A 16,292-nucleotide genomic window follows, 5' to 3' on the forward strand; every position below is an offset into this window, starting at 1 on the left:
TAAAGAGGTAACACCTATGAAAAATGTACCCGCCAAATATGTTTTGAATTTCACATTTGAACTGAAACAGTACTGCCACAACGGAAAAGACCACATGGGTACCGTATGGACAGAGAACACTTAACCCATCGCAGACCACTTCTTAAATTTTCGCTTCGTCAAACCGTGCTATCCTGTATAATTTATTCCAACGGATAGCGGCGCGCAGGTCTATTATTTTAGACACAATCCAATAAAAGAGAGTAGTCAATCCCGAATATCAAAATCGAGTAAAATGATTTCTGATCATGAACAGAGAATGATTAACCCATTTTCGACCAGTGGGTACTAAAATACTCTTCACGAAAATGATACAACTTCAAGAATTTTAGCGCAGTTCAGGTGAAAGATATGGGATAATTTATGTTTGTAAAAAAAAAATATAAAGAAAGGTTGTATGTACAAGGATAATTTACTAACAGTATTGTTTTCGGCTGTTTACTTAAACTGGTAAACCTGTAAAGGGGCTTAAATGGTGTGTTAAGTGGGTTAAAGTGAATTTGTTCGTTCATGAACGACCAAACACATGTGGATTTTGAAACCAAAACAAAGTCACGATTTAAACCTTTTACAGGCAAAAGCAAAAGTTTAAAATATGCCAAAAGTAAAGACAGAGAAGAAGAGCCGCGTCCACAATGAAGTGCAAAAGCAAGGTACGTTACAGTGGAAAGGATGAACAATTCCAGTTCTAACCGTGTTTCGTGGCAGGAATTGTATTCAACAAGGATTTTGGGCAGCATATTTTAAAGAACCCCTTGGTGATAACCACTATGCTTGAGAAGGCTGCTCTGCGACCCACAGATGTGGTGCTGGAAATCGGTCCCGGTACGGGAAACATGACCGTCCGCATGCTAGAGAAGGCCAAGAAGGTGATTGCTTGTGAAATCGACACCCGCCTTGCCGCCGAGTTGCAGAAGCGTGTGCAAGCCACTCCGATGCAACCCAAGCTGCAGATTCTCATCGGCGATTTCCTGAAGGCGGAGATGCCCTTCTTCGACCTGTGCATTGCCAACGTCCCCTACCAAATCAGTTCGCCGCTGATATTCAAACTCCTGCTGCACAGGCCAATCTTCCGCTGTGCCGTGCTCATGTTCCAACGCGAGTTCGCACAGCGTCTGGTGGCCAAGCCGGGCGACAAGCTGTACTGCCGCTTGAGCATCAACACACAACTACTGGCCCGCGTAGACATGCTCATGAAGGTGGGCAAGAATAACTTCAGGCCGCCGCCAAAGGTAGAGTCGAGTGTGGTGCGCCTAGAGCCCAAGAACCCTCCACCGCCGGTAAACTTTACTGAATGGGATGGCCTCACCCGCATTGCCTTCTTGCGCAAAAACAAGACCCTCGCTGCCACCTTCAAAGTGAGCTCAGTGATTGAAATGCTCGAAAAGAATTACAAAGTGTTTCGCTCGCTTAGGAACGAGGTGGGTGGCAGTCATTCAAATATTATCTAAGAAATATCCCCATCCATATCATCTGTATTTTTCAGCCCCTTGAAGAGGGTTTTAACATGCAGGAAAAGGTCATCGGTATTCTAGAGGAATTGGAAATGGCTACGTTACGTGCGAGATCTATGGACATAGATGATTTCATGCGTCTCCTACGGGCCTTCAACTCGAAAGGAATACACTTTAATTAGTCCTATTTTCTCCTTAGATGCTAAGACTGTTAAACTGTGTTTATTAGCACAAACATTAATATAACTGTTAAGCCAACGAACTGTGTTGTGTTGTGTTGTAGATAAATATAAGGCTTTTTTGCACAAAAAACAGGTCTCTATCGAAGCAGCTTATTGTCTGATTCTCAGCTTAATGTAAGAGGTTGAACTTCGCTCGTTTTGAGCGGATCGGTGCTCTCCACTGCGCAGTTCGGGAGCTCAATCGATCAGTCGTCGTCCAATCGTCTTTTAATGCAGTTCATCGACGATTCATAACCATGTCGATGCGCTTACTTGGTTCTGTGCTGCTGATGCTTTCTCTGAGCGGTGCCCTAGTGTTCAGCCAGAGTCCGGATCGAGCAGTTCAGCAAGGTAAATATCAGATATCAGATATTTTACATATGATCGCTAGCGTTTATTTCCTTCAGCTTGCACGCTCTTCAAGAAGACAGTTTTCGAGGAGAGAGTGCCCATCAGCTTCTTTTTTGCCAATGCACCCATCACCTATGAGACGGTCGACTCCTGCCATGGCTCGCGACCTCTGATAGTGGGCGGATCCCCGGCCGAAGCCAAGGAATTCCCACACGCGGCACGACTCGGCAATCGCAATGCTGATAACAAAACGAATTGGTTCTGTGGCGGCACCTTGATAAGCAACAGACTGGTGCTCACAGCAGCCCATTGCTTCTACTCCGAGTTGTAGGTATCAGGAAGGTCCAAGCTTTACACTGAATATAAAATGTGCTCCCTCGTTGCAGTGGGGCAGTGAATGTTGTGCGATTAGGAGAGCTAGAGTTTGATAACGACAAGGACGATGCCCAGCCGGAGGACTTTGAAGTGCTAAGCACCACGATGCATCCGGACTACAGTAACCCAGCCCTCTACAATGACATTGGCATCGTTCGGCTGAGTCGAGCGGTCAACTTCAGTCAGTACAAGCATCCCGCCTGCCTGCCCTTCGACGATGGTGAACGGCACGAGACATTCGTTGCCATTGGCTGGGGTGCACAACAGTTTGCCCAAAAGCAGTCAAAGAAGCTCTTGAAAGTCCAGCTTCGCGGCTACGGGCAGCGGTGCCTCACCAGCGTGGAGCCCAACGAGGAGCTACCCAACGGCTACAACGCCAGCACCCAACTCTGTATCGGCTCCCCTGAAAGCAAGGATACTTGCAATGGCGACTCTGGTGGCCCGGTGCTCTCCTACCACAAGGACTATCCCTGCATGTACCACGTGATGGGCATCACATCCACTGGCGTTGCCTGCGACACTCCAGACGTTCCCAGTGTCTACACAAGGGTCCATTACTATTTGAATTGGATCAAGCAGCATCTGGCGAGGACCTCGTGAAGTGAAGGAGATTTATCCCTTTTATAGTTTAATCGAATGCCCGATTTCGCGGAAAAGGAGTCCGTAAGGGCAACAAATATATTATCATGTTATTAATTGTTCTATCTTTTTGTGTTTTTATGTTTGTTTGTGAACCAGGAAGAACACTGAACCGGTTTGAAACTGATACTCTCAGTCATTACTCATAAGCTATTTTTATTATCATCGAGACATTTGTTTAGTCTTGGATTGTGAATAGTTTAGCTGATTTTCCTATTTGCAAACCGGCTTAAAGATGGCCAAGATGTACCTCTAAAGATCGGGTACATAACACATGCGTCTATGATTTATAATCAATAAATTCCCGGATTTCTCCCTATCATTTGGTAATGGTAATGCAATCTATCGCTGGACGATAACCCCGCAGAGATCACACGGAATCCGCTATTGATTGAAATTCATTCAGTAGCTGCCAGAGCGTTGCGAATACAACACGAGACGAGAGAAATGCTAACTGCATTTACTATAAAGATTTACCAGTTGGGAGCTGCCTTGCTGGTGCTGGCAGTAGACTGGATTGCAGCCCAGGATCAGGATTTAGTTAGATGTGAGTACTCAACGATCGGTGGGATTCAGAATCAATGAAAACTGACTTACAGCATGCGCTGCCTACAAGAAGAGCGTGTTCGAGGAGACCTCGGAATTCAGTCTGCTCTATCCGAATGCCCCGATCATCTACAAGACCAGAGACACATGCACCAGCTACACGCCCCTGATTATCGGTGGAGGACCAGCCGTCCCGAAGGAGTTTCCTCATGCCGCCCGCCTGGGAAATCGCAATGAGGATAACGAAATAAATTGGTTCTGTGGCGGTACCTTGATTAGCAATCAACACGTTCTCACGGCTGCCCACTGCCTCTTCTCCGAGAAGTGAGTATCAATCAGGCAGGGGAACTGAAGCTCATCAATCTCTAAACGATTCTCTGTTGCAGTGGAGCGGTGAATGTGGTTCGGCTGGGAGAACTGGAGTTCGACAACGACAAGGACGATGCCGATCCGGAGGACTTTGGCGTGACCAATGCCACGGTGCATCCCGGCTACGCTCATCCAATCATTTACAATGATATTGCCTTGCTGCGACTGAGCCGGCCCGTCACTTTAAACGAGTACAAGCATCCGGCGTGCCTACCCTTCCACGATGGCGCCAGCGACCAGACATTCATTGCCATCGGCTGGGGACAGGTGAAGGTTGTCAGCGAAAGTTCCAAGAAGCTCAGGAAGGTTCGCCTCAATAACTACGGCACCCGATGCAGCACCACGTCCGAGCCGAACGACGAGCTGCCCAATGGGTACAACGGCACCACTCAAATATGCATCGGATCTAAGGATCACAAGGATACATGCAATGGCGACTCTGGTGGCCCGGTGCTGACATATCACAAGGACTTTCCGTGCATGTACCATGTTATGGGCATCACCTCCACTGGAAATTTCTGCGACACTCCGGACTTTCCAGGCCTCTACACACGCGTACACCAGTACTTGGACTGGATTAAAGCGGAGATGGGCAAGACGTCGTAATATTTATGGCACAGCCACGTTCCATGCTAATTATAGAGTTTGTATTTGCACATATCTGTAAGGGAGGGTAAGCAAAACAAATCGGAACTATGGAAGTTGAATTGTTTTCTTGGAACTCGGGAACAAGGGGAAATTCTGTTTGTTTTACCCATTTGGCGGTGGCTGGCTGCTGATCAATCTGCTCTGCGATGAATAATAGCTGATTTGAAACCCGTTCTAAGCGGTAGGTAGAAGCCTCACTTGATTAGCGGCTGAGCAAAGTAATCGCAGTCAAATTTTTAGCGAACATGATTCTCTTTCTGGTGTCGCTGCTGCTTAACCTACTGCCATGCGGTTTTGGCCAAAATCAACATTCGGATATAATAACCTGTAAGTGAGGCCTGATCTCCTGATGATCTCATCTAATCCCTGGACTCCTTCGCAGCCTGCATGAGTATTAAAAAGACCGTGTTCGAGACAACGATAGACTATAGTTTTCTGTTTCCCGGAGCACCTATTCAGCATCGGACTGTGGACAATTGCCGCAGCTATACGCCGTTGATTGTGGGCGGGCATCCCGCCAATCCCAAGGAGTTTCCACATATGGCACGGCTCGGACGTCGCCAAGAGCTCGGCAGGAGGACTGATTGGTTCTGCGGCGGCACACTGATAAGTGAACGCTTCGTTCTAACCGCTGCACACTGCCTAGAATCAGAACAGTAAGTTACATTGTGTATTAACTGAAAGAACAAAGCAAGTCACACAGTGATCCTGACTGTTGCAGGGGCGAGGTAAATGTAGTTCGTCTGGGCGAGCTGGACTTTGACACGTTTGAGGATGATGCTGCTCCAAGGGACTACAATGTGGCTACCTACATAATTCATCCGAGCTATGCGGATCCACAGCTCTACCATGACATCGGACTGGTCAAGCTGGCAGAGGATGTCATATTCGATCTCTACAAGCATCCTGCCTGCCTGCCGTTCGTCGACGAACGCTATATCAGTTCCTTCATAGCCGTGGGCTGGGGCAGTACGGCCTTTGCCGTCAAACCATCCACGAAGCTCCTCAAGGTGAAACTGGATCGCTACGAGGATTGGGTAGGATTATCCATCATAGTATTGCAGAGACCGATCTGATCCCATGATTTCTCTAGGTTTGCAAGAAAGTTCTCTCACGAAAACTTGAGGAGTATCCCCACGGATTCGATGCCACCACTCAAGTGTGCGTGGGCTCCGATAGGGCTCAGGACACCTGCAACGGAGACTCCGGTGGTCCTATACTAATGTACCATCAGAACTATCCATGCCTGTATCATGTGATGGGCATCACTTCGGCAGGTCTGTCCTGTGGGACCCCAGGAGTTCCCGGCATCTACACGCGCGTCTATCGCTATCTGGATTGGATCACACAGACGATTGCCAAGTATTGACTGATGCTGTATACAGTAGAAATCTACCTCTGATTAGATTAGTTTGATTGAATTTGTACAAATTCGTGAGTGCTCTTAAGGCAGGGGAATCAAAATGATCTTATAGTAATATATCTAAAATATATGTGGCTGTTATACATATGTTATGCGTGGGGCCGGAAACGGTTACTTGTGACTGTTACTACTACAAACTATCGTCAAGTCACTGAATGTATTCCTTGCATCCCTGAAACATCGATAACAACAAAATGCTCGATAGCCGCGCACTGTACATCGATAGTTGTTTACCTTTTTTCTAACAAGAAACATTTACAAAATAAGCGTTAATAGCATAAAACAATTATTTTGTAGTGTCTAGATAAATGCAGGAGTGCAGGGTAAATAAAATGTAAAATTCTGCGCTGCCAAACCGTTCACACCGCTCGCAGCGGCACGCATTTCGCTGCCAATTTCGCCCTGTGCGCTGGCTGGGAGCATTTTTAGTTTAGATTACCAGAAACTACGGCCCGGAGGACGGTGGCTAGTCATGGAGGAGGATGTGGGACTGCCGGAGCCCAGTGCGGATGTGGCACAGTCTTATATAACACGGGCGAAAGTGAATCCTGCGAAGAAGGACAACGAGAAGCGGCGTCGAAAGGATGCTATGCGAAAGGTAATTAGTGTGCGCACCCCCACACACACATGCAAGTGATTGCAATTGTATCGGAGCGTGTGTATCTGTGTTTCCTTGATGTTAATCAAAAAATATTCCTTTCCTTCAGGTCTCGCAAATATTGCGGAAATGCGACTCCCTGCGCTCCGTCGACGACCGCCAGTTTCTGGAGAAGCACCCGGACATGGTGAAGGCCACAAAGAAGCGGAAGGAACGCATCGAGATCTACAAGGAGCGGGTGGTCGAGAAGGAGGATGCCCCGCACGTGATCGAGGCCAAGGTTGAGCAGCTGGCCAACATAATCTCCCAGGCGAAACATCTCATCTGTTACACGGGCGCTGGCATCAGCACGGCCGCCCTCATTCCCGACTACCGTGGCAGCAAGGGAATCTGGACGCTGCTGCAGAAGGGCAAGGACATCGGAGAACATGATCTGTCAAGTGCGAATCCCACATACACCCACATGGCCCTGTACGAGCTGCACCGGCGCCGTCTGCTCCACCATGTTGTCTCGCAGAATTGCGACGGCCTGCATCTCCGCTCGGGTCTGCCGCGCCACTCGCTCTCCGAGATCCACGGCAACATGTACGTGGAGGTGTGCAAGCACTGCAAGCCGAACGCCGTCTACTGGCGCCAGTTCGACACCACGGAGATGACGGCACGCTACTGCCACAAGACGCACCGGCTGTGCCACCGCTGCTCGGAGCCCCTGTACGACACCATAGTGCACTTCGGGGAGCGCGGCAACCTGAAGTGGCCGCTCAATTGGACGGGGGCCACGCAGCACTCGGAGCGGGCGGATGTGATCCTGTGCCTGGGCTCTAGTCTCAAGGTGTTGAAGAAGTACACCTGGCTGTGGCAGATGGACAAGCCGGCACGCCAGCGGGCCAAGATCTGCGTGGTGAATCTTCAATGGACGCCCAAGGACAGCATAGCCAGCATCAAGATCAACGGCAAGTGCGACCGCGTAATGGCCCAGCTGATGCAGCTGCTGAATATCTCCGTGCCCGTGTACACCAAGGAGAAGGATCCCATCTTTGCCCACGCCACCCTCCTCATGCCCGAGGAGTTGCACACGCTCACGCAGCCGCTGCTCAAGAATGCCGACGAAGAGGAGGCCTTCACCACCACCACCGAGGAGACGCAGGACTCGACCATCTCCACGGAAAGCTGCAGCTTCAGCGATCTGCCCATAGGCAAGGGACCCCGCATCCGGACCCCCATTAAGAACGGAAGACGCATCAAGACCAACCTCGACCTGCGGCAGAAGTATGCGAGGAGCGTGTGCTCCAACTTAATAAACGGGAATGATGCAGCGGTCAAGATAGAACCATCCTCTAATGGAGAACTAAAGCTGGACAATGGTTGTCGTCCTGGCTCTGCCCTGCTGCTGGTGGAGGAGGAGGAGACAACAATCAAAGTGGAGACTGAACTGAAGCTGGAGGAGGCGCTGGATATCAGTCCCAACCACGATGACGCCCTCCTCCTCACCACCGTGAAGCAGGAGATGCAGTTGCTGGAGCTGCTGCCGAAACTGGAGCCGCTCTCGCTCAAGGAGGAAGTGGAATTCGATATGGAAACGGGGGTCAAGACGGGGATCCACCTAAAAGTGGAGTCGAGCATGGAACTGCCAAAACTAGTCGCTATTCAGAAGACCCACTTGGACGCGAGTCCGAGACCGAGTCTACCGAGTCTCTGCCAACTACCCGTAGAACTGTTTCTGGAGCCCGTGCAGCTCCCGCCGCTGGTGCCCATCGGGGCGCCTCTGTCCACACCCTTCATCGAACCCAAACACATTCTGCCACCAGTGTTCCAGGCCCTCAACATACAGATCCAAAGCGACGGAGCCACCTGCTCGGCGGACTCCACCACCGAAGAAGACGAGGAAAACGAACTGTCGCAAAGTGACATGCTGCGTCAGCACAACGACGAGGAGCTCCTCCGCCAGCTGCCCAGCTGGTACGACGCCAAGTACGCGTACTCTGGCCTGCACAGCATCCTCATACCGCCACCAGAGGATCTCAACATCTGGAACTCGCAGGTGGTACCGAACTTCGCCATGAACCGGTCGGCCGCCAGCTGCGGCTTCTGCTTCGATCGGTATGCCGAGCTGGACTGCCAGTTCTATCGCCAGTGGAACCTCAACCAACGCAAGCACAAAAAACGCGCCCGCAGTGGCCGTTTTGTCGTCTGCGAATGCTGTCCGACTAGCGACGATGAGGACGAGTACGACGAAAACATCTCCCTGGCGCACATTGCGGCAGCGGAGACGGCCAAGCGTCGCCAGCAGTTGACCACCAGTTTTCCCCGCAAGCTGGCACGCACTCAGGCGGGATGGTATGGCAAGGGCTACAAGAAGGGTCGCAAGCGCAGATAGACTTGCTCACAATGAGCAGATCAGCGGCGACGGATGCGATGCTCGCTTCAATAGTATTTTAGCTGTAGGATCATAAGTTATAGCATAGATGGTAGTGACACCTAGCCTAGGGTAGGGTATCTTTTAATTTGTATAATTTACGTACGTCCATGTCCACGTTTAAGATGGTCTTTACTTATTTATTACCATGTCCTTCAGTCCTCGCTCTTTATTTTTGACAATATTTAATATGTCATTTTAATTGAAATGATTGTATTTTCAATATGTGTTGTTTGCTGATTTGTAGGGATCTTTTGTCCTTGATGTGTGTTCGATATATCTGTATTTATTTGGAAGTCGCAATTCGATTCAATGTACTATATCCTATTTTTAGGGATCTTTGTCACAGCAACCCATTTTATTTACCGCCCACTTTTAGGTTTAATAAACAAGAAAGCATTATGCTCTACTTAATTGATGTTTATTGGTGTTTCATAGCAGTCAGCTGTCACAGTTTCATAGCAGCCAGCTTTGATGGTTTCTTGGCATAGCAGACAGCTATCGCGTTTCATAGAAATTAGCTTTGATAGTTTTATAGCACTCAAAACATTTAAAGCAGCCATCTCTTCTTGTTTCATAGCAACTTTCAAAAGTTTCAGAGCAGACAGAACTCACAGATTCATAAAAGCCAGATTACAGTTACATAGCACTCAGCTTTTTCCAAGCAACAGATTTATAAATGACAGCTTTTCACAGTTTCATAGCATCCTTCGCAATTTCATGGCAACCAACTTTCAAAATTACCTGAGTTTTGGTAACAATTTCTAAAGTTTATTCTTTCAATAAATAAAATCAACTAATTGTGTCATTTAAAAGGGAGATTTATCCACCGAAATGATGGGTAAGACCCAGACCAGCGCCAAAGTCTGTCTTTTGATTGGAGAATGGGCCACTCATCCACTTGTTGGCGGATCCGGTCAGATCTATGTGCGTGTTGCGATCGGCCGAGGACCAGAGATTGGCACGAGCCTCGGCGCCCAGCTGACGACCGATGCCGGGGAAGTTGCTGTGCGTCACACTGGCACCATGACCCCTCACGTGGGAGTAGTCCAAGGCGGCGCCATTGCGTTGGAACTCGAAGCCGTTGGCCAGCTTGTTCTGCGAGGCGAAAGCCTTGGCATCGAGATTGTGTACGCCGTCGTTGAAGAGATTGGCATGGATCTCCTGCTGGAAGGCGTCCTTCACGCCGGGAGTGTGTGTCCTGGTCACAGAGGCACCATGGCCATGGCTGTGGGAAACGAGAGAAGCCTCGTTAGATACTTTTCAATGAGATGTCCATGTCTCTAGTGATCGACTTACATGTTGTAGGCCGCAGTTCCGCCAGTGGTGACTGGACCGGATTGGGTGTTGCCGGCCGCAAAGGCCTGAAGCACCGCATTGTGATCGGGAGTGCCAAACGCCTTGGTCAGATCCATACGGGCATCGGCGCCACCAGCCGGGTTGGACGCCAATGAGCCGCCCAAAACCTGACGACGGAAGCGATAACGAGGTGGCTGTGTCGGCGGTGGGTGGTAGGGCACTGTTTGGTAATGAGGCAGTGCCTCGGCTATGGCTCCCAGGGCAGCAAGTGCCGCAATTAGAATGATTCCCTTCTGCATGTTGTGTTTGGTTTGTGTTCTATTGTGTTGGCTATGGAACGCTGACTGATGCCTGACTGTGGCTCGCCTTTCCCTTTTATAGTAAACGCTCTTTCCTACGCAAATACGTACGAGGGGGATCACCTCGTCATCACGTTCCGTATTCGATCATTCTTTCATCTGTCTTATCAGCTAGAAAATCCCCGCTCAGCTCAGCTCTCTTTTGGGTGATGTGATTTACTTTTGTATATATACTTTACGAGGGCTCTGACCCCATCTCCACCTCTCCCCCTGCAATGCACCACCAACTTGTTGCTCCTTTTTGGTGTGCTTCCCCAAGACTTCCTGCAAGGGAAGATATCCAACGGGCGTTTCATGGTGCTTCAGATATTGGGCCAGAACAAGAGTTACATATATCCCCTCTGGGGAAATATATCCTTCAAGTGACCTGAATATAAACCAAGAAATGTAGACCCCACAAATATATATCACTGATATAAACCAGAAATTAAAAATGAAATCCAGTAAACATTTAAAACTCCGTCGTTTCGCTTTCATTATCTGTGTAGAACAAAGTTTATTCACTTTTTAACTTAAGGCTAAAGTATTGCTAGTTTAGTTTTAGTTTTGCAATCAATTCATATTTGTGTGTGTGTGATTAGGCATTCATGCTGGACTGATTGAAGATAAGGCTTCAATCCCTGCGAGTGTGAGTGTATATATAAATAACTAAGAATCGAACAGAGAACCGACAGACAGCGCGGAAGAAACAACAAAAAGACACAACGGAACGGAACACATAAAAAACAGCGAGATGATTAGATTAGCGCTATACCGATTGATATTATCGGTTTGTTGTGTGTCTGTGGGTGGAGAAAGGGAAGGGTTTAGGTGTTAGGGACAACATAATACCTAGATCTATGCTGCCGAGCAGCGGACATTGGAACAGATATACATACATACGTAGACAGGAATACAGCAGATACAAGAAGCGACAAACATACATAATTTTAAATACAATTTGCATACATGCTGTAAGGACGCACACATTTCCATATAATACAATTATCCAAGTGATCCAACAGATGCGTTGAGAGTGTGGGCCTTAGAGCGTGCTTAGAGCACAACAGAATTGAGATTAAAAACGTGGCGCGATTGAGACGATCTGGAGCTGGAGGGGAGGGGGAGGAATGGCAATGAAAATGGGAGGAATGATTGCATAGATGGGTGGGAACTGCGACTAGATTTAGGCAACATAGATGAACATGTTGATGTCGTCGTCGTCGCGGCGCATGTACTTGTGTTCGATGAGCCACTCCAGCTGCTCCTTGATCATCTTCTTGGACGGCAGGAACATATTCTTCAGTATATCGATGAGCTCACCCTGTCAACCATACGTTACGATACGTTAATATCATTTCAATTAAATGTACATATGTACACTCCTGTTTTGGTGTGCACTCACCTGCAGTGCTGCATTGTTCATCCGTTTTCGCACTTTCATGATCTTGATGATGGCCTCTTGGGTGCGCAGGATGCGTAGCTGCACTATGGACTGATTATCCTCCTGCTGCGATCGCTCAGTGCTGAGCTGCAACCGCCCAATCAGATTGAGCTGCCAAAACAAAAAAAAGAGGGCATTTGCTTAGCCTTGTCTGAGAGTCCTGGGGTATATCTTTTCTTACCTTGCCACGTCGCTGCGATTTGCCATTCTTGACAATGGCAAACTCCTGATTGATATAAAACAAGGTGTTCTCTGTGAAGTCCTTGGGCGAACCGATAGCCGCCGGCTCCATCAGCAGTATTTGCTTTTTGATCTTCGGAAAGGCAACCAGGGACCACAGAGTGCGCCTCAGCTCGGGATCTGCAAGGAGACATGAAAAAACCGAATAAGGAAATGCTTTTGTAACACAGAAGAAGAAGGCTCAAATCTTGCCTGGCAACTCGGTGGCTAGTCGGAGATTCTCGTAGGAGATCTTGTCATGCTGTCGCTGATTCCAGGCAAACAGTACGGCCATCTGGAAGGTGGTCACATCCAGATCGTAGCGTCCAAAGTTGTTCACAAACGTGATTGTGCCGTTGCTCATGTGATGGTACCACTGCAGCTTCCTGCCGGAATGCTTCTTCTTGTAGAACTCCTCCACATCGGGTATATAGTCCTCCAGTTCGATCGGCAGCGAGACAGACACACGCTCCGAGCAGCGAGCCCAGGCCCCAGCGTTGAGTATTTTGATATTGATAGCATCATGTCGACTTATCGAAGTGCGGAATTGAGTATTTAGATCCTCGCTAACCTATAGGCCGACAGTAAACGAATGTCAGTCGGAAGGGACCAGGACCATGCCCCACAGGGACGCCACAAGCGACTCACCTTAATGTCCTGGAACATGCGCGCCAGACGATTCACATAGTCCGCTGGCATTCCCACCTCTCTCAGCCACTCGACAATGTCCTCCTCCTTTTCGCTGTCCGCACTGGTGCCCAGAATCAGGCTGTGCATATGGATAGAAGGGAATATCTTAGTAGCGTTAAGAAATTTCAAAACCCCGATCTGTCGACTTACCGCCGCGTCAAGTGGACCTTGTGATAGCGCATGAACACATCCTTGTTATTGACATACTTCAGTACGAGCAGGACATCGCGCAGGCGGGCATCGATCTGTTCGCTGGTCAGTCGTTTGCTCAATGGCGTGCGACGGAGCAGCATGTCGCAGTAGTTGGCCAGAAGCTCAGGGCATTTACTCTCGGGTGCCGTAAATTTGACCCCTCGATTGGCAATGCTCGTGGGCAGCTCCATCTAAAAGAGAAACAAGGGGAAAGCAATTTATAAATATCCCACTTTATTTATACAAAACAGATCGGAGCGGAGCAGAGCAGAGCAGAGATCTTCGTACTTTGAACACACTGGTGTCATTGACCACCGTCTTGAATGCAATGTCGCGGGCGGTGAGAAATCGTGGGTCATCGTTGAAGGCATTCCGCACCAGATCGCTGAACTTGTTGAAGAGCTCCAGCAGCCGCTCCACATACTTCTCCGAGTCCTGAGTAATGATATCCGAGGCGGAGAGCATGTCGGCCAGGCCCGCGGACATAATGTGCCGCTGCAGGTCCCCCATCATGGCCTCCACACCGACGCCGTGCAGCACGCGATCCATCAGCCGGAACATCAGATTGAGACGCTCTGTCTCGTAGTCCCTAATGAGGGCCGGGCACTCGGCAATAATCGAATTGAGGTGGTCCACAATGAGCACCTTGACCAGGGTGTAGGTGAGTATGCTGAAGCTGCTGGGCTCCAGGTAGCGCTTGGCGCGCACCTCCTCCTCCCGAAGCTTGGCGTCCGCATACTTCATGTAGGCTAGCACTCCGTTCTGCTGCTGCTGTTCCGTGGACTTTAGGCGATAGAACTCGGCGGTGGCCTTCAGATAGGCCATCTCGAAGTTCTCGCGGTAAATCTCGAGCTTGTCCTCTGCGTTGGAGGAGAGATTCACGTAGCTTTCGCGCACGCCGACCACCAGCTGGGCATCGTAGGCGTCGCCATTCCGCTCGGAGTGCACGATCTTCATGGCCGAATCCTGCAGACGGTGCTTGATGTCGTGGAAGATGTGCTTGTTCCACGAGTCGAGCATCAGCTTGCGCACGGGACTGTCCTCTGTCGGATTCTTCTTCGAGCTGGAGCTGGCCGTATTGCTCGCGGCCGCAGCGGCGGCGGCGCTTGTTGAGGCGGTTGCGGAGGTGCACGCTGTGGCAGAAGCTGCTGATGTGGAAGCTCCAGATGGGCTTGCAGCAGAGGAGGATGCGGCCGGATTCACGGAGGAACTCCTTGTGGCCGCCTGATTGCTGCAGGAGGCCGCATTCGAGGCGGACGCACTGGTGCTTGCCCCCGAGGCGGACGAGCTGGAGGCGGGTTTCACCTGCGGCGACTGCTCCAGCTGGCGGAAGGGCAGGGGCAGATAGTTGGACTGTGTGAAGAACTTTCGCCACTCCACAATGTAGGTGGCCAACAGGGCCTGTTCGCCCCGCTGCGCCTGCACCTGGCTCTGGGCGTGCACAATGAACTCGACGATGTCCTGCTGCAGGCAGTCATATATCTTGGCGGCCCCCTTCTCGTCCCACAGGCACACGAAGTGCACGCCAAAGAAGAGGTCCTGCCATTCGCGCTGCGAAACTGTGTCCTGCCGCAACAGCTTCAGCACAATCTTCCTCTTATCGGGCCAAACCTCGTCGAAGATGTCCCTGTCCTTTTTGCCGATTGCCTGTGAAAAAAATTCATCGGGAAGCCGTTCGGTGAGGTGAGTACTTTTCCTCCATCGATTATTACTTGCTCAGTTCGTTTACCCGTAGCATTTTGTTCGTCGCAATCTCTTTGTTTTTGTTGGAACGTCCGCTTCACTTCATTTATATTTATTTTTTTGTAATTAAAACATTTGTACAGTGTGACCGCGGATTTATCGATAAGATATACCGTCCGACCCTCAGAAATATACCGAAGCTATATAGAACATTTAGCCATGCCATCATAATTTAATACGATTGATGAATCAATTTTCTATTTAACTGGTGTGTTCTTAATACTTGCTTTTATTGCATTTTGCGTAAAAAGAGGTTTTAGCGAAATAAGTAGCGAAATAGGTCAATCAAAACAAACGAAAAAGGAAATTGCTCAATTTTGATATTCCATTGAATAATGCTGACTAACTAAATCTCCCAGCAATGCCCACATAGTTTTATCTCATTGATGAATAAATTTTCTACAAGATTGAATAGTTTTTAATCCTTGCTTTTATTGTATTTATTGTAAAAAAAGGTTTAAACGAAAAAGTTCAACAAAAAAAGAGTCGCTATATTGCGTGTAAGCCGCAGTATAGGCCTTTGTATACCCTATTTTGTTAATTTTATATGAAAGTATTAATATTGATATGAAGATAAAACGTAACTAATAAAGACCTTCTCAAATTGACATTTTTTAGACATATTCATGTATATGATGAGTGTTTTGTATATATATCTCGATCCTGATACCTATTCTTGGTCCCTACAAGAATACAATAAGCTTTGAAATATCGTTGAAATATTGAAAATAATATTAAATAATATTGAATAATATTAAAATATATTGAAAATAAATTGTTTTTGCCTGGGATGACAAACATATTCACAACTCTATAACATCCATTTCCCCCAGGGTATTGTGCATTGAATAAGATTCATTGTTGTCAATCGGGTAAAAGAGGTCCTTACCCGATTCAAGTTCGGCTATCGATACTATCGACTGGTTACGAGTGGTGCGCGCCAAATCTAACTTTTTTGAATGTGAGCGACAAGGATTTAAATGTTGTCAACCGGGCCAAAACCGATTCAACAAATACGACGATTCCCTCAATTTTGATCTTCCGTCGAATATCAGCTATATGGAAGATTTAGCCATGCCCACATAATTTTATACGATTGGTGATCTATTTCCTACTTGATTGGCCTATTCGAAGTAATTGTTTCATTCATTTAATTTAATAATCTTAAGTCTTAATAAGACTTATTAATAATAATAAATTCTTAATAATATACTAATCACTAACATCACTATCGTCACTAACGATGTCGCTGGGATTTTTTAACAGCATTTCAGTGTTCGGTTCAAAA

The 16,292-nt window shown here is 48.3% G+C and overlaps 6 protein-coding genes across 6 annotated transcripts; 4 read left to right on the plus strand and 2 right to left on the minus strand.

Moving 5' to 3' along the window:
- The first annotated feature begins 540 nt into the window (after nucleotides 1-540).
- LOC108156317 (probable dimethyladenosine transferase) lies at nucleotides 541-1,755 on the plus strand. Its single transcript, XM_017287706.2, has 3 exons — nucleotides 541-692; nucleotides 748-1,460; nucleotides 1,526-1,755. Exons 1-3 carry the CDS (start codon nucleotides 635-637, stop codon nucleotides 1,673-1,675), a joined length of 921 nt encoding a protein of 306 aa, XP_017143195.1. The 5' UTR covers nucleotides 541-634; the 3' UTR covers nucleotides 1,676-1,755.
- A 149-nt stretch (nucleotides 1,756-1,904) lies between these two features.
- On the plus strand, nucleotides 1,905-3,144 carry LOC108156314 (serine protease snake). Its single transcript, XM_017287704.2, has 3 exons — nucleotides 1,905-2,065; nucleotides 2,122-2,392; nucleotides 2,452-3,144. The coding sequence occupies exons 1-3, from the start codon at nucleotides 1,972-1,974 to the stop codon at nucleotides 3,038-3,040; spliced, it is 954 nt and encodes a 317-aa protein (XP_017143193.1). The 5' UTR covers nucleotides 1,905-1,971; the 3' UTR covers nucleotides 3,041-3,144.
- A 309-nt stretch (nucleotides 3,145-3,453) lies between these two features.
- LOC108156315 lies at nucleotides 3,454-6,099 on the plus strand. Its single transcript, XM_033388171.1, has 7 exons — nucleotides 3,454-3,626; nucleotides 3,679-3,949; nucleotides 4,012-4,597; nucleotides 4,849-4,969; nucleotides 5,025-5,298; nucleotides 5,364-5,679; nucleotides 5,736-6,099. Exons 1-7 carry the CDS (start codon nucleotides 3,527-3,529, stop codon nucleotides 6,009-6,011), a joined length of 1,944 nt encoding a protein of 647 aa, XP_033244062.1. The 5' UTR covers nucleotides 3,454-3,526; the 3' UTR covers nucleotides 6,012-6,099.
- Nucleotides 6,100-6,260: 161 nt separating this feature from the next.
- On the plus strand, nucleotides 6,261-9,493 carry LOC108156312 (NAD-dependent protein deacetylase Sirt7). Its single transcript, XM_017287702.2, has 2 exons — nucleotides 6,261-6,663; nucleotides 6,773-9,493. The coding sequence occupies exons 1-2, from the start codon at nucleotides 6,538-6,540 to the stop codon at nucleotides 9,038-9,040; spliced, it is 2,394 nt and encodes a 797-aa protein (XP_017143191.1). The 5' UTR covers nucleotides 6,261-6,537; the 3' UTR covers nucleotides 9,041-9,493.
- Nucleotides 9,494-9,828: 335 nt separating this feature from the next.
- Nucleotides 9,829-10,733, minus strand: LOC108156318 (attacin-A-like). The gene is made up of 2 exons (XM_017287707.2): nucleotides 10,379-10,733; nucleotides 9,829-10,307 (listed from the first exon to the last, which is right to left on the minus strand). The coding sequence occupies exons 1-2, from the start codon at nucleotides 10,675-10,677 to the stop codon at nucleotides 9,902-9,904; spliced, it is 705 nt and encodes a 234-aa protein (XP_017143196.1). The 5' UTR covers nucleotides 10,678-10,733; the 3' UTR covers nucleotides 9,829-9,901.
- Nucleotides 10,734-11,202: 469 nt separating this feature from the next.
- On the minus strand, nucleotides 11,203-15,092 carry LOC108156854 (cullin-5). The gene is made up of 8 exons (XM_017288578.2): nucleotides 14,991-15,092; nucleotides 13,550-14,908; nucleotides 13,220-13,452; nucleotides 13,028-13,148; nucleotides 12,593-12,950; nucleotides 12,342-12,520; nucleotides 12,122-12,271; nucleotides 11,203-12,040 (listed from the first exon to the last, which is right to left on the minus strand). Exons 1-8 carry the CDS (start codon nucleotides 14,997-14,999, stop codon nucleotides 11,903-11,905), a joined length of 2,547 nt encoding a protein of 848 aa, XP_017144067.1. The 5' UTR covers nucleotides 15,000-15,092; the 3' UTR covers nucleotides 11,203-11,902.
- Between the last annotated feature and the right edge of the window lie 1,200 nt (nucleotides 15,093-16,292).

The sequence above is a fragment of the Drosophila miranda genome, chromosome 2, assembly GCF_003369915.1.
Source record: "Drosophila miranda strain MSH22 chromosome 2, D.miranda_PacBio2.1, whole genome shotgun sequence".
Taxonomy (NCBI): domain Eukaryota; kingdom Metazoa; phylum Arthropoda; class Insecta; order Diptera; family Drosophilidae; genus Drosophila; species Drosophila miranda.